At 37.5% G+C, this 18,018-nt stretch overlaps 1 protein-coding gene across 8 annotated transcripts in view; it reads left to right on the forward strand.

The window, feature by feature from the left end:
- Nucleotides 1-18,018, forward strand: part of Kiaa1109 (KIAA1109 ortholog) — a 166,270-nt gene that overhangs the window by 126,526 nt on the left and 21,726 nt on the right. For 4 of the 8 annotated variants that reach the window (XM_048333714.1, XM_048333715.1, XM_048333717.1 and 1 more), the window contains 14 exons: nucleotides 383-442; nucleotides 1,901-2,127; nucleotides 2,751-2,951; nucleotides 3,162-3,292; nucleotides 4,548-4,671; nucleotides 5,254-5,363; nucleotides 6,208-6,298; nucleotides 6,785-6,847; nucleotides 9,111-9,364; nucleotides 11,629-11,844; nucleotides 13,413-13,593; nucleotides 14,486-14,582; nucleotides 16,663-16,824; nucleotides 17,061-17,200. In XM_048333714.1, coding sequence (XP_048189671.1) covers nucleotides 383-442; nucleotides 1,901-2,127; nucleotides 2,751-2,951; nucleotides 3,162-3,292; nucleotides 4,548-4,671; nucleotides 5,254-5,363; nucleotides 6,208-6,298; nucleotides 6,785-6,847; nucleotides 9,111-9,364; nucleotides 11,629-11,844; nucleotides 13,413-13,593; nucleotides 14,486-14,582; nucleotides 16,663-16,824; nucleotides 17,061-17,200 — 2,057 coding nt within the window. The remainder of the gene's footprint in view (nucleotides 1-382; nucleotides 443-1,900; nucleotides 2,128-2,750; nucleotides 2,952-3,161; nucleotides 3,293-4,547; nucleotides 4,672-5,253; nucleotides 5,364-6,207; nucleotides 6,299-6,784; nucleotides 6,848-9,110; nucleotides 9,365-11,628; nucleotides 11,845-13,412; nucleotides 13,594-14,485; nucleotides 14,583-16,662; nucleotides 16,825-17,060; nucleotides 17,201-18,018) is intronic. The other 4 variants (XM_048333720.1, XM_048333721.1, XM_048333718.1 and 1 more) reach the window with 3 other exon arrangements.

The raw sequence follows: 18,018 nt of genomic DNA on the forward strand, positions 1-18,018 counted from the left end.
CTCTAACATAAGATGGGAATTCCTAGTTGTAAAAAAGTCACTTAAAGTAGTTTGCATTTTCAAAACACCATCCATTCCTGATGGCACATGTTGTGATAGCATCCTTCAGAGATTCAGAGGAAACAGATGTTGTCACTCTCATAAGGAACCAAATGGAGAGTGAGGCCAAAGCTGTAGGCAGATGTGAAAAGCAGAATAAGAAGCTGTAAAATAAGGACTAGATCTAAGGAGGCTTAGCATCACCGTCTATAGACTAGGGACTGAAACCTAGAGAAGCTGGTACCCTATTTGTGTCTAGATATTATTACCTTTGGGTGAAATTTTCAAGGACAGTGTTTAATTGTGTGTATTTTTATTGCTATTTGGGATCATTTCTGTGTAGGTGTGGTCCCAGATGGCACCTATGAAGTGTGTTCAAGGACTACTGGACAAGCAGCAGCTGGTAGGTGTGCAGTCACTATTGCTCTCACAATGTCAGGTAGCATTCTGCCATTGTTTGAACTTCAGGAAGATCTTCTGCCTAAAGCAATTCTGGTATTTAGTAATCTTTTCAAAACTTTTTGTATTAGTATTAGCATATTTGCATGTATTTAATTATTTATTAGACACCTACAGTATACAAGATACATTAGAAAATGGTTTGTTATCCTTTATGCATTTGACCTGATGATGTAATTAAGACAAATGTAGCAGAATTGCATTGGAGTGAATGATGTGTTCAATCAAATAGTAAAGATCCTAATTGCTATTGAAATTTGAAAGAGAAATAATACTTCCAAATATTGGGAGGACATTAAGATCAGAGAAAGCTTTATGAAAGAACAAGCACTTAAATGCTCCCAAAAGATGGAAAAGGTATTCCTTAAGCATAAACCAAGATGTGGCCTCAGAAAACTCATCCAGAGACTAACATCCATTCTGATGTTTATGCATCACTTCTGCTTAGAGTTGTTCCATTTGACTGAAACCAAAGTAGGTGAAAGATAAGTTGGGAAAACTCTTAAAGGCCAAATGAGGACGTTTTGACCTGACTCAATGTGGAGTAGGAGGCCATTGACTGTTTAGGAGCAAGAAAGCAAGTAGTGAATTTGAAAGATTAGAGGGCAGGGCAGTAAGTCTAGAAAACCATTGAAGATATAACTAGGGAAATACAGTTTCTCGTGTTACAACATTAGGCAGGTTGAACTAAATGCAGGCATTTATTTAAGGGCTCTTAAAATGTTGAGAGGTGTGGAAACTGTAATTAGTGGATTTCCTTTCCCTTCTTACTGTTCCCTGCTATCCTCCCCAACCTGAGCCTCTGTGCTGACCTGAGCAAATGATCACAGGCAGCACCAACACCTTATGTCCTCATTGAAAAGGAACTGGAAAAATTAAGTCATTTCCAGCAACATTGCTAGAAGAAAATGGGGGTGAATTACACAAACATGTATTAGAAAGGGCCTTTGTTAGTGACAACAGCCCAGTACCCTCAATCTTAACCAGAAGCAGGAATATATCTGAACATATTTGCAGATCATCACTAAACTTAGCAATGCTGTTTTTGAGAAGAAAAGGAACTACTGGACCAAGATCCAACTGTTAGTAGGACTTGTGGCTCTTGTTTTGTTTCTTTGTGGATTCTTCATTTACATAATCATTTCTGGCTAATGAACTATATACTCGTGGCAATTCCTGTAGGAGAAATAATCTGCAGTTCTCAGGAAAAGAAGGGAGCTAGCTACTCAGAGGTAAGGGCAGATGCACAGAGGGAAATGGGGCTGATAGCCTCTTTCCTTGCTGTGGAAAACAGGAGTTACTGGAAATAGCCATCATACATTTTATTATGTAAAAATAGGATTAGTTAAATTTCTATGATCACGACTATCTAAAACAGTTGCCGCTTTTAAATTTTTCACAGAAAGCAGTAGTGCAGGGACCTGGACACTGAATGTGCTGTGGAAAATGTGTGGGATTGACGTCCACATGGACCCCAACATCGGGAAACGACTTAATGCTCTGGGCAACACCCTTACCACTCTGACGGGAGAGGAGGACATGGATGACATTGCCGACCTCAACTCAGTGAACATAGCTGACCTGTCAGACGAGGATGAGGTTGATACAATGTCTCCCACCATCCACACGGTACCTTTAGCCTGGGACAGGGGGATGATTCATTGAATGCTATCCCGTCTGCAGAGGAGAAGGAGAGTGGTGGTCCCCCATCTGCATGTCATGATGCTGCATTTAGTGGAGTGCCTTCATGTGTGGGTAGTGCAGCGATGCTGAAAGCGTCGTGCAGGAAAGCCGATAGAGACCGGAAGTAGAGTGGTGGGGCCCTGGGGGCTGAAGGGGCGCGAGAGGGACGAATACGTACCGACACTGTGGCTGACAATATTTCTGAGCGTGATGATTGTACAACTTTGTGAATATGCTAAAAACCATTGAATTTAAAGCCCTAGCTTTAAGCACAAAAGCTCAGGGACAGTGCCCAGGCCCTAGGTTCAAGCCCCAGGACTAGCGCACGCGTGCACACATGCACGCACACACACACACACACACATTAAAAAGCATTGTGCATATGCAAAATGAAAGTAGAAAATGTGTTCTTTCATCTATACTGTCTATTCTCTAGTATCTATCGAATTATTTGATAGTCATAATTGTTCTGCTTTCATTCTGACACTGGTTTTTTGAAAATTTAAATATTGTGCCATGAAATAGTTTTATTCTTGAAATTAAAATTAATATTACTGTTTATTGTTTAGAGTTCAGATGGAAGTTCAGTAAGTGGAGATGGCCACAAACTCACCTTTGGGCAGCGACTTGTAAATCACCTCCTAGGCCTGACACCCCCAAATCAGCGCTATTCTGTTCCTGCAGAGTATCTGTGTGACACAGAGAAGTGGGGTTCCCCTCAGTCTAGCCAGTCCCATTTGCAAGCATGCAGAGCACACTCATGGGGAAACGTAGGTAGAAACTAATTGCATCTAGTACCTAGATTCCCTACCTAATTAAAGGGACTTGAATCACTGGAGAATCTAATCATCCACTTTAATGCATAGATGGCTTTGATTCTTGCATGCTTCCTTTGATTTAAGGTGTTAATATTGTAGCATAGGTTTGCCATGTGAACTGAGATTGATAGTGACATATCAGCTATGCTTTTGATTTTTCAGGAAGCTGTAGATTATCGAAGACAAGGACCATCTTCCATCCAGCCAGGAGAACTTCGAGGAAGAAAAATTATGAAGCGTTTAGTGGATATCAGAGAACTGAATGAACAAGCCAAAGTGATAGATGATCTTAAGTATGTAATGATTTTAAACTTAATACACTGTCCTCTAATAATCATAGATCATAGAGTCTTACAGGATGCCAACTATTGAAGAAACTCATTTGGGCTAATACAGAACCCTTTAGTTTATCAATGAGATCATCAGTGTCCAAAGTAGTTTAGTAATTGACCTGAAATCTTTAATTCATTACTAGTTGGAAAAGAAATCCTACTTTGGTGCCCTTCATGACCGTTCATTTCTGAGCTATTTGTGGCTGACTCTAAATCACAAACACGTGCATCCATATATGCGCATGTATTTATACATATCCTCACATGCATATATAAAGTATGCATTTGTACCTTGATAACAGTATTTCTGAAATGGAATTTTATAGAGGAGAAAAGAGAACTTTGAAGTATGATATATGTCATCTCAGTTTAACCCTCACATCTTTGTAAGGTTACATGACATTAGTCCAATTCACTGATGACAACGCTAAGTGAAATGAACATTGAAAATTGAAATTGCCCTTACCCCCACTCTTCCTGCATATATGGATTAACAGTTCTCTGGAACTACAGTAACGGTAGGAGATAGGAGGTGTTACATCTTGTTTTGGGGTTTGTATAACTGCTTCTGTACAAAAATTCTTGCTAAACTATGAAACATTTGTTTTCTCAGAAATTGATGGTCATGCCTCATAAGCCTAATATACCCGTGTGTGTGTGTATGTGTATGTGTATGTGTGTGTGTCCGTCCCATCAAAGGCTTCCACAAACATAGGAAAAGTTTTGTGAAAGGAAAGGTGTGACCTAAAAACTAAATTATCATGTACGAGTCACATTTTTATGATGTTGATTTACAGTTTGAGTTTGGTTGTCATGGGGGTAAAAACTGACTTGAAGCAAAATATGTTCTTCCAAAATCTAACCTATAGCTCATAGGTAGAATTTTTACATAGACATGTTTCCTACAGCCCGTAGTTTCATGAAATGTTCAGACTTTAAAAAATCTTTCTTGGTACTACAGAGTTTGAACTCAGGGCCTCATGTCAGACCAGTGTCAGATACAGCAAAAGTTAAGCATTTCTTCTAATGTTAATAAGGTACTGGACATTTTTTAAATATCACTTGCCAGATATGACTGTTAAAACTTGTTTTGGCCTATTCATACATAATCCCTGGTATTCTGACAGGTAAAAGAGTTACAAAGGATCAATTGAAAAAATCAGTTATACTTACTTGTTTCTTTCTTTTTTTTTTTTGTTTTTGTTTTTGTATCTAGGAAATTAGGTGCAAGCGAAGGAACCATCAACCAGGAAATTCAGCGTTACCAACAGTTAGAGTCTGTAGCTGTCAATGACATTCGAAGGGATGTTCGTAAAAAACTGCGGAGGTCCAGTATGAGAGTGAGTAAAGATTTTAAAAGGATTTCATTTAACTATTTTTTTTAATTAAAAAAAATGGTACATGAGACAACTGTCTCTTTCTCCCCCTCCTCCCACACATTTGGCTTTTGTTTGTTTGTTTTTTGCCAGTCCTGGGGCTTGAACTCAGGGCCTGGGCACTGTCCCTGGCTTCTTTTTACTCTGCCACTTGAGCCACAGAGCCACTTCTGGCCATTTTCTATATATGTGGTGCTGGAGAATTGAACCCAGGGCTTCATGTATGTGAGACAAGCACTCTACCACTAGGCCATACACCCAGCACACTTGGCTTTTTATTAGAACCCGTTCTTATGAATCATTTCCTTCATTCTCATACCTTGTTTCTACTCTGCTCCTAATCTTTTTCTCCATTTCTTTCAGGTCAGCCAGTGGCTGACCCTAGAATAGCTTTGACTCATTTATATTGATGAATCGTTTTTAAAGTCTCCTGGGGTTGGGGAAGCTAACTAGCTTAATAGTAGAGTGCTTTAGATTATCTGAAGTGAAATATTAGAGCAATGTACAGATGCCTATAGTTCCTTCTTTTCTCTCCCATTTCATTAGGCTGCTTCCCTAAAGGATAAATGGGGTTTGGGTTACAAACCAAGTTATAACCGATCAAAAAGCATTTCTGCTTCTGGAAGACCACCTCTCAAGCGAATGGAGAGAGCAAGGTATAGCATATTTCAACCAAAATTAAATGAAAGAAACATTAAAATTGCTGACTTTTACCAAGATCAACTCATTTTGTTTACTGTGTTCTAATTGGTAGTAAAAAATGGCATGGGTAAAATAGCAATCAATCTATATAGTATTGAACTTTGTTGTTTTGTTGTTGTTTTTTCTGGACCTGGGTGCTATCCCTGAGCTTCTTTTGCTCAAGGCTAGTGCTCTACTACTTGAGCCACAGCACCACTTCCAGCCTTTTCTTTTTTTTCTTTAGTAGTTTATTGGAGATTAGAGTTTCATGGACTTTCCTTCCCAGGCTGGCTTTGAACCACAGTCCTCAGGTCTCAATCTCCCTAGTAGCTAAGATTACAGGTGTGAGCAACCAGGGCAGGGCTGACCGAACTTTATGTAAGGAATTTCCCTGTCACATTTAGACCCCTGTTGAGAGGATTTAATGAAGTACACTGTGTGTTGGATCAGTTTATGCATGCATTTATAGACTAAGGAAATGAAAATGTGCACACATACTATCTGTGGCTTTAAGTATGCCAATATAGCAAATAAAGATTGGAGATTCTCATGTCGCATTAAAATAGGATTAAAATAGGATTTTAGTACTAAGTTAGCACTACAGAAAGGAGGAGTGTAAATTCTTTTTGTAATTTCATTTTAGAAAACGTTGAGTTAACCAAACATTGAGTCTTTTTCATGGAATGCTGTTAAGTGAAATGCCAGAAAACTTCAGGCTTTTTTGATAAAGAAAATACTTGTAATAGAATGTTAATATCATTAATCAGACTTCTGTAAATCCTACAAATGTTTAAATGTGACTTTATATTTTACTTACAGTTCTCGAGTAGGAGAAGCAGATGAGCTCCCAGAAATCCGCGTGGACGCAGCATCGCCTGGACCCAGAGTAACTTTCAACATCCAGGACACAGTAAGAGAAATGGCATTTGTTAGAAATACCAATTGCTAAATTGTTTTCTACTATTTTGAAACACTGATTCCAACCTACAGTAGAAGTTGTAATGATCAGACTGTTTGCACAGGCCCAACAGTGGAGCATACCTTCACCCCACCGTGGGCCACTGGCTACCTGTGATAATGGTGTTAGTGCCTCACACACGTGGTAAAGGCTTGTAACTGCTTGGTCTTAGCTAGAAAGGTCTTTATTGAATGTTTCTTGCAGGTGATAGTATACATTAGACTATTATAGTTGAATGTATTTGTTCTTATTTGTGTATTTTAGTTCCGAATGTATACAGGTATTGTCAGAAACCAGAAGGAAGTTCAGTTTCAAAGTTACAATCTAAATTCAGAGCATGCTAAAACTTACTGTTGAAATGTGTTTTGTTTTATGTGTTTGTTTTACATTGTTTTTTGTTTTTCATGAGTTTTCCTTTCTTATTACCTCAATTTTAAGTTGAAACATACGGTATGCGGAAGCACACCACAGTCCAGCACCCCCAGGGAAGGGTATTTTCAGGTACATATTCAAAAAAACAACCTCGCTTTTGAACTAATTAACCACCCTGAAACTTTGCTTTCAAAATATCTTCTTTCCATTTCAACATGAAGTGATATATTTCTATATCTCCAAAGATTTAAGATTTAGGTTCTTTTTCATCATGTATGTTTCATGAACTCTTGCATGCATTAACTTTAAGCTTTATATTTGCATGTCGTTTGAGATTATTTTGATTTTCAAAATTAAGAGATCTTAATCAGCTTTTCTAATCAACTCAACCAAATCATACACTAAAAACTGCAATTTAATATCTCTAAAATTAATTTTTACATTTAGCTACAATATTTTTTATAAATAATACCCATTAATTAGCTTAAGCTAGAAACAAATATAACTCAACTCAAAACAACAAATTAACAATTGAATGGTATTTCTTTGGGGCCATTGGTATAAAATAATATTTATTAAATGATCCATTTAAATTATTCTTATGTCAGAACATGATTGTTACTAACCGCCTATAACTATGATTAACATTTATAAGCCAAATGTTTTCCCTAAATATCTTATAAAAGTAAAAATGGGTCTTAAGATATAAAATGCAGATAATTTTTGTCCAGGATTTTTAAAATTACATTTAAAAGTTGGTACTTTGTTCCAAATGCATTTTCTTTGTCCTACTCTCTCAAACTAGAGGCCCAACATGTATTTCATAGTTATACTGAATTTAGTGAAACTAGATTTCATTTTAGAACTATGAATCTGTGGATAGCAAGCTCAAATATTTCTAATTTTCTGAAAAACAAAAAACTTAGAAACAAATCATGTATGTTAATTGATGGTTCCTACTAACTAGATGGCCCTCTTTGTATTTTGTTTTGTTTTGTTTGCTTATTTTGTTCATCTGAGGTTCTGAGGATGGGTCTCAGGACTCCAGCATGCTAAGCAATCAGGTGCTCTACTGAGCTCCATCTGCAGCCTGAATTTAATTAGGTGATTCTTAGAGGCATTAATATTTGAAGTGACTAAAGTCCTGTTTCTAAATAACAATATACTGTGCTTGTAAAAAATAAGTGGTATATAAAAATCACAAAGTAGATAATACATATGAAATTTCGACTTGCTAATGGTAAGTTAGAAAATAGACCTGAGATATAGTTGTACAAAATATGTACAAAACAAAGAAAAATTTCCACATAAATCTACCAGTTTTTTTTATTGAGAAAAAGTTGTGAGAAGGCTGGGAATATGACCTAGTAGTAGAGTGCTTGCTTCGTATACAAGAAGCCCTAGATTTGATCCCTCAGCACCACATATATAGAAAAATCCAGAAGAGGCACTGTGGCTCAACTGGTAGAGTGCTAGCCTTGAGCAAAAAGAAGCCAGCAAGCTGATTTTATTAACTTATTGACATGTTTTATTTTGCTCAAGTGCCAGTGACTCATACTTAAAATACTAGCTATTCAGGAAGCTGAATTCTTAAGTTTGGCTCCAAGCAAGCAGGAACTCAAATGGTGTGGCTCAAATGGTAGAGCCAACTACCCCTAAGTGAAAAAGCAAGAGTGCAAGGCTCTCAGTTCAAGCCCCAGTGCTAGCAAAAATTCAAAAAGGAAAAGAGTATATTTAGTTCATAAAATGAAGAATACCCAAATTCTGTAAATGTTTGCAGTTTTGATGATAGGATTTCACTATGAATTTTATAGTAGCCCTCAATAGTTTAAAATAAATTATTTGGCCGTACACATTGTACTTTATAAAAGCCAATTCTCAAATGATTCTGCAAGGACAGTGGGAAGTGAGTAACCCCAATTCAGTCAAGTCATAGGAATTTTTCAGTTACCCAAAAGCAGTGGCCTCTGGTTATTTACTGTAAAATATAACACATTCTTAGTTTAGCTATTGCTTGTTGTAGTACTTGACAGTTTACAAACACTGCATGCTAACTGCCACTACCTGCTCTCCCCTTCTGGTTCATACTGTACTACTTGTTCCAAATATTTGTTATCTACTAAGTGGTTCCCTTAATTAACATGATGATAATGTTCCTATAAAGTAAAAATTCACTGTGATTTTCTAAATGTCAGTGGTATGACTGTGTGGTTTGACCTGTTTCCTTCCGGGGTGTGCCATTTCATGTTTTCTCTAGTATGACCTGACCTTTCAATTCAAAATGAGGAAATTCAACTCCGACAAAATTTTCTGTTAAGACTTACATATATTTTAGTGACTTGGGGCCTTGAAATGTGAATCTGATTGAGCTGTTTTCTCATTTTACAACCAGTTTCCAGAGGAGACAGAACTGGACCTTTTATCTGTCACTCTCGAAGGTCCATCTCATTACTCATCCAACAGTGAAGGGTCATGTTCTGTGTTCAGTTCTCCCAAAACTCCGGGCAGCTTTTCCCCAAGCATTCATTTCCAACCTGAGGAGGGTCGACGGGATGACAGTCTGTCTTCTACCAGTGAGGACTCTGACAAGGATGAAAAGGATGAAGACCGTGAAAGGGAAAAGTTTTATATTTACAGGAAGCCCTCGTGAGTAGCATGCATTTATTTATTTGTTTGTTTGTTTGTTTTATTTAAATTTTCTCTCAAGATCTTTGGGTGGTATTTCAGAGGCCAGAATGGAGCCTAAAGCATTGTATCTACATTAATCTCTTGATACATATAACTAGTTTGAGTGAGACTCAGAGTCATAGCCCTACTTTTATAATGTTATTTAGCTTCTTAAAGCATGTTATTTTCCTTTTCTAATGTAAACATGTTTATTTAAATAACTTTAATTATTTCTCCAATATATTTCCTGGCAAGAAAATGGAAATCAAGATGTGGTTACGAGTCAAATAAAGGAGAAAGTTACATTTTTCCTCAGCTTAAAAAATAACAAATTACAAGGGAATACTTAGTTGTAACATGTAGTTAAGAAAAATATTAAAGGAGACAATAAATGAAAATTTTAACAAATTCTTGAGAGAAAGAAGTAAGGTGAGCTAATGTTACATAAAAACTTTTATCGGAAGGGCTGGGAATGTGGCTCAGATGTAGGGTGCTTGCCTAGCATGCACAAAGCCCTGGGTTCAATTCCTCAGCACCACATAAAAATAAAAAGCCAGAAGTGGCGCTGTGGCTCAAGAGGTGGAGTGCTAGCCTTGAGCAAAAAAAAAGGAAGCCAGGATCAGTGCCCAGGCCCTGAGTCCAAGCCCCTTAGGATTGGCAAAAAAAGCTCAGAATATACCCTCAAGAAAAGCTGGAAGGATCTACTTAGCAGCACACCTCAAATGAGGTCATGACAATAATAAGAAGGGTTTCTGGTAATGACAATAGTGAGAAATTGACTAAATTTAAGTTAGTATAAAAGGAACTCATGCCATCTTCAGTCTTCTCTAGTCTGAGCTTTAGGGATTCTTTTCTAAATTAATCTCAAGTTCCTAATTCCTGAATCTCTTTTGATATGGGCATATTTTTGTTTTATTTCCTCATTTTTCTAGAATACATATTCAAATAATCTAAGAAAAGTTGTAACAAAGCCTTTTTTCATTTTTCTAAGTCTCTAAAACAACCATGCTGTTCTCATACTTAAATTGTTTCTTCTAAGTAAAACGATTTTAGTACTGTCTAGCATTAAAATTTAGAAATATTTTTCAATTCTATAAATGCAACTTGTTTTATATATATGTAAAAAAAAAATATATATATATATACGTATAATAAGTAGATACACTTTTTTTTTAATGTCTGGGATTGTTTTCTCATGCCAGGGTCTCACTGGTAGCTGAGGCTAGCTTTGAACTCTAAATTCTGCTGCCTATACTGCCCATGTGCTGGGATTGTAAGCACTCACCTATGTCTGGCTTAGTGTCTGTTTTTACATGGACATTCTAACTTTTTTTTTTTCATGAACTTTATGCTCTTAACAGTTTTTCTATGTATTTTGGGTTCTTCTCTTTTAGGGGGTGGGGAGAGAGGGCAAGGATTTGAACTCAGGCCCTGGAACTTAGCTTATTTGCTCAACTAGCACTCAGATGCTTGAGCCATGCCTTTAGCACTGCTTTTTACTGGCTATTTTGGGGATGGGAGTTTCACAGGCTTTTCTGCCAGGTCTGCTTGAAACACAATCCTCAGATCTCAGCCTCCTGAGCAGTGAGGATTATAGGTATGAGCCACCAGCACTGGGGTATTTTGGTATTTCTTAAACAGATTTTTAACTATTTCATAGTTATATAAGTTTCTTTTAATAGTAATCTTACAACTCACAGCTGTTCCCCTGGACAGCTTGCTTATCTGTCTCTTTTATTTTATATTCATTCCTCTCTTTACAAACATTTCATGTCATGTTTATCCAGATATAACTTACATTAAGGTAGCCATCCTTTTCAGGCATACATTTTGATCATTTAAAAATTTACTTGAGCATTTATATGAGTTTTTTAATTTTTTATTTTGTAATGCAAGTGTCCAATTCATGATTATGCATGTAGATATCCTACTGCTGTTGAGGACTGTTGACATTATTTTTCTTTCTTTTCCTATTCTGTCTTTTAACCAAGTTTTATAATTTGTAAAAATAAATTTTCCATTACATATCATATACTGCATAACAGTTCATTGACAATAGTAACTGTGCCTCCCTTAGCTCAGTAAACTGCAACCCATTAAACTTAGGAAAAACTGCAATTAATGTTTTCTATCTAGTTGAGCCATCTGTGCAGGTTTATGAGCTCTTTCTCACATATTGGAAATGGTTTATTAGAAAGACTTTCCATGTTACTATAAGTACTTACCACGTGTTCTTTCTCTAGACATACCTCTCGTAAGAAAGCAACAGGCTTTGCTGCTGTGCATCAACTATTCACAGAACGCTGGCCAACAACACCAGTCAACCGAAGTCTCAGTGGCACTGCTACTGAGAGGAATATAGACTTTGAACTTGATATACGGGTTGAAATTGATAGTGGGAAATGCGTACTCCACCCAACCACCCTTCTACAAGAACATGATGATATAAGTTTGAGAAGGTAAGAAATTGGATAGTAAAGAATACACATATGGGGCTGGGGATATAGCCTAGTGGCAAGAGTGCCTGCCTCAGATACACGAGGCCCTAGGTTCGATTCCCCAGCACCACATATACAGAAAACGGCCAGAAGCGGCGCTGTGGCTCAAGTGGCAGAGTGCTAGCCTTGAGCGGGAAGAAGCCAGGGACAGTGCTCAGGCCCTGAGTCCAAGGCCCAGGACTGGCCAAAAAAAAAAAAAAAAAAGAATACACATATGACCCCATCTGGTAGAAATACTAATCCCTTATCACTGAATTTTTTTTATCACAGATGTTTGTTCCCATTCTCAAAATGTATGTACATTTAAAAAGTAGATAAGCATAACTGTAATGATTTTTTGTATGTAGGGTTTTTAGAAAACAAGTGCATAGTATTTTCTGGGAACTAGAAATGGATGTCAAATTTAGAGTCATTGTTAATTAAAGTAGTTATGTGTTTGGAATTCTGTTTTAAAGACAGTTGTGGTATCTTGGGTTTGGAGAGTTTGATGAGTTCAAAAGGAAAAAAGAAAGATCAAGAAACAGTTGTTGGGGCTGGGGATATAGCCTAGCGGCAAGAGTGCCTGCCTCGGATACACGAGGCCCTAGGTTCGATTCCCCAGCACCACATATACAGAAAACGGCCAGAAGCGGCGCTGTGGCTCAAGTGGCAGAGTGCTAGCCTTGAGCAAAAAGGAAGCCAGGGACAGTGTTCAGGCCCTGAGTCCAAGGCCCAGGACTGGCAAAAAAAAAAAAAAAGAAAAAAAGAAACAGTTGTACAAATAGGCTTGGTTAGACTGAGATATGATTTGTGGTTTTACCATTTCTTCCCATTATTAATGAAACAGTGATATAAACAATTTACATCAGAATTTTTTCTTTAAACTTTCCTTCTTTTCCTGATGAAATACAAAAATAAAATAGTACTTAAAGTAACAAGAATGGCAGAATGTTGACAGTTGTTTTGAAATTTTTCATAAGTAAAGAGTTTCAATGGTCAAGTTTGTCTAATGAAGCTTTTATAAAATGAGAAAGAAAACACAATAGGTATCATGTCTTACAATGATAAGAAGTTAAGTCATTTTAATTGAACCATAATAATCCACAATAAACTGCTAACAGAGAGAGCTAGCCTTCTACCTATAAAAAGAGCAATTTCATTTGATCCATCATAAATCTGTGCAGTAGTAAGTGGCATTATGGCTCAAAGTAGTAGAGCACTAGCCTTGAGCAAAAGAGCTCAAAGACAGCACCCAGGCCCCCAGTTCAAGCCTGAGGACCAACAAAAACAATTCTGTGGAGTAAAACAGCCATTACCTTAGAAAAAAATAACATAGCCAGATGTGCACATCTGTAAGCCACTCAAGAAGTGGAAACAGAGAGGATCCTGAATTCAGACCCAGCCTGGGGTACATAATGAGCCACTGTTGCAAAAAAAGAAACAAATAAACATAGCTACCCTGTATCATTTAGGAATACACAGTGTTAACACCATTCATTAAGCAGTCTAAATAAAAACTGCGGAGCTGTCTTTTTCTTTTTCTCTTATAGGAGTTATGATAGAAGTTCCAGAAGCTTAGATCAAGATTCTCCTTCCAAAAAGAAGAAATTTCAAACGAATTATGCTTCTACCACCCATTTAATGACTGGCAAGAAAGTGCCATCATCACTGCAGACAAAGCCTAGTGACTCGGAAACAACAGTCTTCTACATTCCTGGAGTCGATGTAAAGGTAAAGACCTCATTGTCTAGGATAACAGATTTTTCCAAGTGGTGTTTTTTTTTCTGTCATTTATGGTCTTCTTTTGCTCGTTACATTAAAATGAGACTTTCTGGCTTATCTAGACATATCCTGGATATAAGAATATATTAACTGCACATTGCCATTTCTTTTATACAGTTTTTTTTTTTCCATGAAAGTCTAGGAAAAAGAAGTTATACCAATATGCGTAGCATGCTTTAAAGAACATACAACTTTACCTAGGGCAATTTCATTAAATTTTTTGTTTGTTTGTTTTTTGCCAATCCTGGGGCTTGGACTCAAAGCCTGAGCACTGTCCCTGGCTTCTTTTTACTCAAGGCTAGCACTCTACCTCTTGAGCCACAGCGCCACTTCCAGCCTTTCCGGTTTATGTGGTGCTGAGGAATCGAACCCAGGACTTTGTGCATGCTAGGCAAGCACTCTACTGCTAAGCCACATTTCCAGCCCGAAATGACTGTTTTTGTTTTTGGCCAGTCCTGGGGCTTGGACTCAGGGCCTGAGCACTGTCCCTGGCTTCTTCTTGCTCAAGGCTAGCACTCTGCCACTTGAGCCACAGCGCCACCTCTGGCCATTTTCTGTATATGTGGTACTGGGGAATCGAACCCAGGGCCTCATGTGTACAAGGCAAGCACTCTTGCCACTAGGCCATATCCCCAGCCCCCGAAATGACTTTTTTTAAGAGACTAAAGTTCTAAGTTATAGACTCTTTAGTAAGCTAGAAAGACATTTTCAGTCTTAAAAATGAAAAAAGCAGTGTCTTGCCAGGATCATAAAGCTGATTTTCTCTTGAGCTAGGGTTCTACCACATTTGCTGAATTTCATCTGCAAATTTTTAATTTCAAAAAGTTTGTTTTTATCACAGTTGCATTACAATTCCAAGACACTAAAGACTGAATCACCTAATGCCTCCCGAGGATCGTCCTTGCCAAGAACACTCTCCAAAGAGTCCAAGCTGTATGGTATGAAAGACTGTGGCACGTCTCCTCCTTCTCCTCCTTTACCTTGCACTGTCCAGAGCAAGACTCACACCTTACTTCCTCCCCAACCCCCACCTATTCCCTCAGGTATTTAAGGAGACTATATTTCTATTGCTTGCCATTGTTTCATAGCTTTTCATCATTTTACTTGCTCTATTGTTTAAGTACATTGACTTGCTAATATATTGTGACCATTCAAAATTCATGTATGGCTGTATATCAGTGTATTACTTTGGAATATCAGTTATTAACAGTTTTCTTAACTAGATGTTTAGGTCAGTGTATGTTTAGAAAAGGGTGATTTTATGTATTTCAAATTTGGCAGCTATTATCAGATAGAAATACCAAATTTATACATATAAGACCAAGTATATTGATTAGGGCTAGCTGCATTTGTACCTATTATGATAACATGTTACCCAAACCTTTTTGTGGCTTATAACATCAGTCTCTGTTGATCAGAAATGCAAGGGCAGTTTGGCTTGGTTTATCTAACTCAAGGTCTTCTGTAAAGCTGCAGTCACTTAAATACTTGATTAGCAATCTGGAGAAGCCTTCCCTGTATCCATCCACATGACCAGTGCACTGTGCTTTGTTTCTGTACCATGTGAATAATTCACAGGACCACTTGAATGTTGTTTCATGACATTGCAGCTGACATCTTTTGAAAGGAGGTATCCCGAAGAGAACATAGCCAAACCATGTTACCTGTGAATGGCTCAGCCTAACAAAGTCACATGCCATCACTTTGACAAAATCCTTCTGATCATATGGCTCAATAGGAGGAAGGAACTGGGAGTAGGCCAGGAGCAAGGCTCCTTGGAAGCCTTCTTGGGAATCTGGCTACCACATCCCAGTTTACCTCACATATAGTGTGGCAGAATTTCCAAAGCAAAAAGAGTAAGAGAAGGCTGGGTGAGAATTATTTGAGAAGTTGCACTTGGGAGACAGAATGAACACACACACACAGTGAAGACTCATGGTGTTATAACTTAACATTTTATACATCACTTTTCAATGAGTACATGGTAGATATCCATATCCCATTTTGTAATTGAGGAATAGTAAGGATCATTGAATGCAAACATGGTTTTTTTTTTACATTTACACAACTAAGAAACGTTCCAAGTTGGAAACCTAAGCCCAAGTTAGCTAATACTATGTTAGCTGTTTCTGTTCATTTTGACTGAGTACAGGTATTTAGTTAGAACATGTCGTGGAATCCTGTATCGAGAAGCACTGTATCTACAGGCTAAGTACAGGACCAGCTAAAAACAGTGCACTCAACATTATTAGCCAAGGTTCTCTCCCTTCTTTTTTTTTTTTTTTTTTTTTTGGCCAGTCCTGGGCCTTGGACTCAGGGCCTGAGCACTGTCCCTGGCTTCTTCCCGCTCAAGGCTAGCACTCTGCCACTTGAGCCACAGCGCCGCTTCTGGCCGTTTTCTGTATATGTGGTGCTGGGGAATCGAACCTAGGGCCTCGTGTATCCGAGGCAGGCACTCTTGCCACTAGGCTATATCCCCAGCCCCTCTCCCTTCTTAAAATGACAATAGGACTAATGCTGATGAGAGACTTAAGCAAGTATAAAGTTGAAAACTGAACTAAAATTGTCCTAGATAGGGCAAGTAAGTAAAACAACTGTTACACATCACTAATGACCTTTGTTCTCTAACTCTGCTATATCATTTCTATCAGTCTTTGTGTGTGTGTGCTGGTCTGGGGATCTGGGCACTGTCTGAACTTTGTGCTCAAGACTCTACCGCTTACGACAGAGCTTCACTTCTAGATTTTCTTGTTTAGTAGTTAATTGAGATAAGACTCTCATAGACTTTCTTACCCAGGCTGGTTCTGAATTGCTATCCTCAGATCTCAGCTTCCTGAGTAGCTAGAATTAGTCATGCGCTACTGGCATCTGGCAGTCAACTTATTTTTATTGTTCTTAGATACTTCACCTGATGAAGCTGGTCATATAATTCTAGCTTCTCATAAAATTTAGTGTTTTAGTGGTACTTTTAAAAACTTAAATCCTATTAAATGGACCTGACATTTATTAATGTTCTAGCCAAAGGAAAAGGAAGTGGAGGAGTGAAAACAGCCAAGCTGTATGCCTGGGTGGCACTTCAATCACTGCCAGAAGAAATGGTTATCAGTCCTTGCCTATTAGACTTTCTGGAAAAGGCTCTGGAAACTATCCCAATTACACCCATTGAGAGGAATTACACAGGTAAGCATCCTCCTTGTGTACTTCCATGTCACATGACTTGTGACTGCATTGCTTATATATTCAGTATAACTGGAAAAGAATTGAGCAATCATCTAATCCCCATTTACAAAAGAAAAGATTAAATCCTGGTGAGATTACATGGTAATCATTGTTTGACCTTGGGAAAATAGCCAAGATGTTTGAAGCATGCTGTGTGTTCATACCTATGATCTCAATACAAGTACGTATTTTAACAGGTGTCAGCTCCCAGGATGAAGATATGGGGCATTTTGAAATACCAGATCCCCTGGAAGAGTCAACAACATCATTAGTGTCGTCTTCTACGTCTGCTTATTCTTCTTTCCCTGTAGATGTTGTGGTTTATGTACGAGTTCAGGTGATACACTTAATTCTTCTTTAAAGAAAACTTTTTGTTAAATTTGTTGAACTATGTTAGCATTATTTCTCTTTTATTTTCTTGTTTCATGGTTGATTAGTCTGTCCACAGTAGCTTAGAGCCTGAACTATGGAAAATATCAATAAAATTTTAGATACATATTTCTCTTCAAAGAAGTTGCACAGATTTGGGCTTTAAAAAAATCTAGATCTTATACTTTTATGGCCAAAACTGGTATGTTAAAATTAAGAATTTTTAAAGTATTTTATGCAGCTCTAATTCTTATTATTATAATCCTTTGTGGGCAAGTAGAAAGTATAGTTAAGATAAGTCACAATAGTACGTTTAATTGATTTTATGTCAGTGGTTAGTAATTTTTACTTAATATTTTATTCTAAAATGCTGTCTTACCAGTAGGCCTTTCAGATTATATATTAGTATGTGATTGAATTTGTTTATTGGAGTATTTGAAAAGTCCAGACTTCAAAGTTTAGTTTATCCTCAGTTAAGATTTCATTTCTATTCTCAAGAATGTTACAAAATACAGATGGGCATGGTTCTTTTTTTCTCTTTTTTTATTTATTGTTATTGTAAAGGTGATGTATAAGGGGTTACAGTTACGTATGTCAGTAAGTCAGATAAAGAGTACATTTCTTTTTGGATAATGTCAGCCCTTCCATTGTTCTCTCCCAGTTTTTCCCTCTTGTCCTCACCTACAAGTTGTATAGTTGATTTCAACATAGTTGGACATATACAACATAGTTGGACATAGTTTTTGTAATAGCAATTTGACCAAAAGATCTTTAGTCTGATACTCT

This window comes from Perognathus longimembris, chromosome 24, assembly GCF_023159225.1.
Source record: "Perognathus longimembris pacificus isolate PPM17 chromosome 24, ASM2315922v1, whole genome shotgun sequence".
NCBI classification, from domain to species: Eukaryota; Metazoa; Chordata; class Mammalia; order Rodentia; family Heteromyidae; genus Perognathus; species Perognathus longimembris.